Source organism: Lipotes vexillifer, unplaced genomic scaffold (assembly GCF_000442215.2).
Source record: "Lipotes vexillifer unplaced genomic scaffold, Lipotes_vexillifer_v1.1 scaffold206, whole genome shotgun sequence".
In the NCBI taxonomy this organism is placed as follows: Eukaryota; Metazoa; Chordata; class Mammalia; order Artiodactyla; family Lipotidae; genus Lipotes; species Lipotes vexillifer.
In genome coordinates, this window is record NW_006791083.1 from 166,913 (window position 1) to 171,138 (window position 4,226).

The following is a 4,226-nucleotide window of genomic DNA, read 5'->3' on the forward strand; positions in this document are numbered from 1 at the left end:
TCTCTGGGGCAGGGTGGGAGGGAGAACTCAAGCCTGAAGCTGTTCAGAACAGGAAAGGGCTGAAGTGTGAGTGCAAACATCAGGCTGGCGGCCCCACTGGGGTCTTGAGGGAAGCGCCCAGAGTGGAGCCTGGTGGCCGCGCACAGCTGTCCCTTACGTGTACTCCATGTCCTGACATCTCCTGGTGGCCTGCATCACTTCCCCCTCCTCCTGCCAGATGTGGGCCTCCAGCGAGCTCTCGCCATAGCTGCCGTTCCTCGAGTGGTTGATGATCGTGGTGTCCCTGGCAACACAGGATACACACAGAGAATGATGCTCGTGGGGAGGGGTCCAAGGGTGCCACACTAAAAATATCTCTCCACAGACTCCTTCACCCCTTGCCCTCTCCTAAATCCTGGCCAATTCTCTCCCTAAATTGCTAGAACTAAGATAGTATCTAAGGAAAACAAAATAAAACCCCCAAATCCAAATTCCCTGCCCCTTCTACTAATGACATTGAATTCTAAGCTATGTGGCGTGCTCTGAATACGGACACTACTGCACATCTACAGGCTTAACCTACTGACATGTGGATACTGATATTACCATAATGGTTAGTATTTCTATGCTTGTAATCTTTCATACTCACTTCTCCTTTCTCACTTTGTCAATCAGAGTTAAAGTTTTATTTCTATTTCTCACCCATATAGCAGCTATTTCAAGTATGTTACAGTAAATGGGACTCAGTAAATCCTTGAAACGGAGACTGGCCCTCGCTGACAGCGAGGCTCCGGCTGAAGCCTGCTTCACGTTTGCATTCGAGCTCTCACCACTTTTGTGAGCCCCTGCCTAGGATTTAGCTCCGTTCAGAGTGACGACCGTGCTGGGCAGCAGGGCACAGAGTTGAAGAAGACACACACCCTGCCCTTGGAAAGTCTAGTCGAGGAGGTAGAGTGAGGGGAGGGACAGACAGAGGGAGACTGCAAAGCCGTGTAGCCGGGAACAGATGCCTGACTGAAAACCACTGGTCAAAGGTAACTGTTCCTCCTGCCACTGGTTTTGTCAATTTAATTACTCCTCATTAATGACGACTGGTAAAAACAAGATAATTGCGCCATCTAAGTGATCCAAGTATGTCTTAGGCTGAGAGGCCCAATAATGTCTCTGATCAGTGAATCTTAAACTAGTAAGAAATCATCCAGACAAATATTTCACATCCCTTTAACTTCATATTCCAGTGTTACAATCATATTCATATTTAAAATCTTACAGCTCTTTTCTAGAACACCCAAAAAAGCAAAAAAAGGGGGGCCCTCCTTTTGTCTCTTTTAACAACAGCTATCCATGAACGAGTGTTTCCTTCATGCCCGGGCCTGCGTGAAGCATGCTACCCGTGGTATCTCATTTAGTTCTCTCAGGAACTTGTGCAGGAGGCATTACTATCCTCATTTCACAGATGAACAAATGGGTGACTTTGCAAGAACACCCAGTTAGTGAAGGTGGAAAGGGATTCAAATCCAGATATCTCTGACTCCAAAGTCCATGCCCGTAACCATCACTCTACGCTCCCAAGTCTCCTGTATCTTCATGAAAAAGGCCTCAGCAAAGGTACACGAATGGGGCTTCCCTGGTGGCGCAGTGGTTGGGAGTCCGCCTGCCGATGCAGGGGACGCGGGTTCGTGCCCCGGTCCGGGAAGATCCCACTTGCCGCGGAGCGGCTGGGCCCGAGAGCCACGGCCGCTGAGCCTGCGCATCCAGAGCCTGTGCTCCGCAACGGGAGAGGCCGCAACAGTGAGAGGCCCGCGTACCGCAAAAAAAAAAAAAAAAAAAAGAAAAGGTACATGAATGATGAAATAAACCAACGAAGAGGGCACATGTGAGAATGTGGCTAAGTGCAAACTGACTGAAAACCAATCAGAGAGCCAAATAACACAGAAAACCAGCAAAATGCTTGAAAAATACTGACAAAATTATAAATTCACTGCATGGTACACAAAAATCATCAATATAGGAATTAGTGGCCAGAAACATTTTCAACTGATTTATTTTTGGAGAATTTACGTAGAGCTGGAGACAAATTCAAAAATTCATGTTTATACTGTCAAGGACGGCAGGTACAACTAGACGAAAATGACTTCAAAGGTAAATACACACAACTCTCAGCAAAATATTACATTACTTTGAAATGCTCAAAAAGTTTCAAAAGCTTCTCCACCCACACAAAATAGGCCCAGCCTCTCAATCTTCTGCTCAGTGGTGCCAAAATGCACCAAGATGGCAAAATCAGTTGGTATACAAATATCACACTGCCTGTAAACATGAAGGATGTAGCAGTAGCTGAAAAGTCACAAAACTAATGGCTGGAAATAGCCATTTTTACCAATTTTTATGTAGCCATTTAGATCTAGGCAGTAAGAGCTTAGAATTTTGACCTTTCTCAAAAATTCTTCAGTTTCCTTTTCTCCCTTTTTTTTTTGTCAACAGAAAAGCAATGCTAAACTATAGAGGTCTTCTTTGAAAAGAACATTAAGATTGGAGCTAAAAACATGACCTCCTCTGAACTGATTTTTCCCCAAGACTGTGGGAAGCAGTGGTCGGTAGAGGGGAGGGTAGTTCCCCATGGAACTGTTAGATGCTCAATAGATACATGTGGAAGCAAAGAATGGGGGAAGGCAGGGATGGTGGAAAGGGTCCCCATCCATCCATCCATCCATCCATCCATCCATCCATCCATCCAGGGCTTCAAACAGAGCAGAAGAGGAGAGCAAAGGATTATTCTCTGAGGGCAAGAGGTGTTTCCCCTGCTCGAAGGATGACGGCCAAGGCTGGGCCTAGCACAGTGTGAGTGGGGCTGACCATCTGTGCGCTCTGGCTGGTTCTATTCACGACATCCCCCCAGCCCCATCCTGTGCCCAACCAGGAGTCTCATGCCTCAGACCAGTTCATTCCCCTACTTCTTTTACATTCAAGTCCCATTCGTCCTACGACCCCAAGCATGCATTAATCTGATAAATCAAAAGAGCTGAGACAACAATGACCCATAAAGGCCCTGGGTCATGCTTCCAAGGTAACGCACTTACATTGTTATTGGGGCTTTAGTGTCCTCAGCCAGGGGAATACGGTCTTGTTTCCTGCTCATAACCAGTCAAGAATTATAATTTCCATTTCAGAAACTGGGTAATTTCTGAATAAAGTGACACTCAGAAAGGCTGGTGCAGTCACACACCTACAGTCTGCAGCAGAGGGACAATTCAATGCTCAATATATTGAATAACTTATGGGTGAAAAGCAGTGCTGGTAGAACGCACAGCCACGCAAGTCAGGCGAGGTCCAGCAGTCAAGGGAAACTACCTGCTCATTCAGACAAAGGTAGAGCTTAACGGGATTATTTTGTGAACTATCGAGCATTTCGAGCTAATTTTTAAAGAAAAAATAAGGCGGTGTGCCTGCAACAAAGGAAATAAAGCAACAGAGGTAATAACCGACAGCAGCAGAAAACGACTGCAAACCAAGTGAAATCAGTCTTTAAGTCAGACAAATTTCAACACTTACTACCAGTGTGACCTGGAATAAACTACTGCATCTTTCTAAGCCTCATTTCTTCACCTACAAAATGAGGATAATAATAGTTCCCACTCTCAGGGCTGTTATGAGGATTGCATATTCTTGTCTGGTCCATGAAACATACCCACTGTTTAAAAGAGCATAAAGTACACTTTCCCAGCATCATTCTTAAAGACCACATAGTACTCCGCCGTGTGGATGGAGTTGAAATTATTGAATGAATCCCTCTTGTTGGGCTCTACTCTATTTTAAATGTATTGATGTTTTCAACCACACTGGGATAAAAACTTATATAGCTTCAGGCACTTATATAATATAATGATTTCCTTAAGATAAATGTCGAGAACTAGAATTTTGGAACCAAAGGAGAGGTACATATTGCCAAAATCAACCTCAGAAACATCATACCACTTTGCTCTCCAACTAGCACTACAGCCACTTTATAATTATTTTTAACGGTTCTCACTCCCTGGGATGCATCCCTGAACCCCTCTGGACACTCTGTGTTTTACACTCCGTGTTTCTCCAGCTGTGTTTTCCCGAGCAGCACAGTTCCACGGGACTCACCTCTCGGCTGCTGCAGTGGCTGCAGCGTTCATGGCGAAGTGCCGGATGGCGCTCTCCTCTACGTACTTCTGCTCCCACTTGGTCATGTCAGCCTCCAGCGCCAAGATCCGCTCTTC

The 4,226-nt window shown here is 45.6% G+C and overlaps 1 protein-coding gene across 1 annotated transcript in view; it reads right to left on the minus strand.

Moving 5' to 3' along the window:
* The window catches only part of AMOTL1 (angiomotin like 1), a 70,454-nt gene that overhangs the window by 5,890 nt on the left and 60,338 nt on the right, over window positions 1–4,226 (minus strand). The window contains exons 8-9 of the mRNA XM_007464190.1: window positions 4,111–4,222; window positions 158–283 (exon numbers count right to left, since the gene is read on the minus strand). Coding sequence (XP_007464252.1) covers window positions 158–283; window positions 4,111–4,222 — 238 coding nt within the window. The remainder of the gene's footprint in view (window positions 1–157; window positions 284–4,110; window positions 4,223–4,226) is intronic.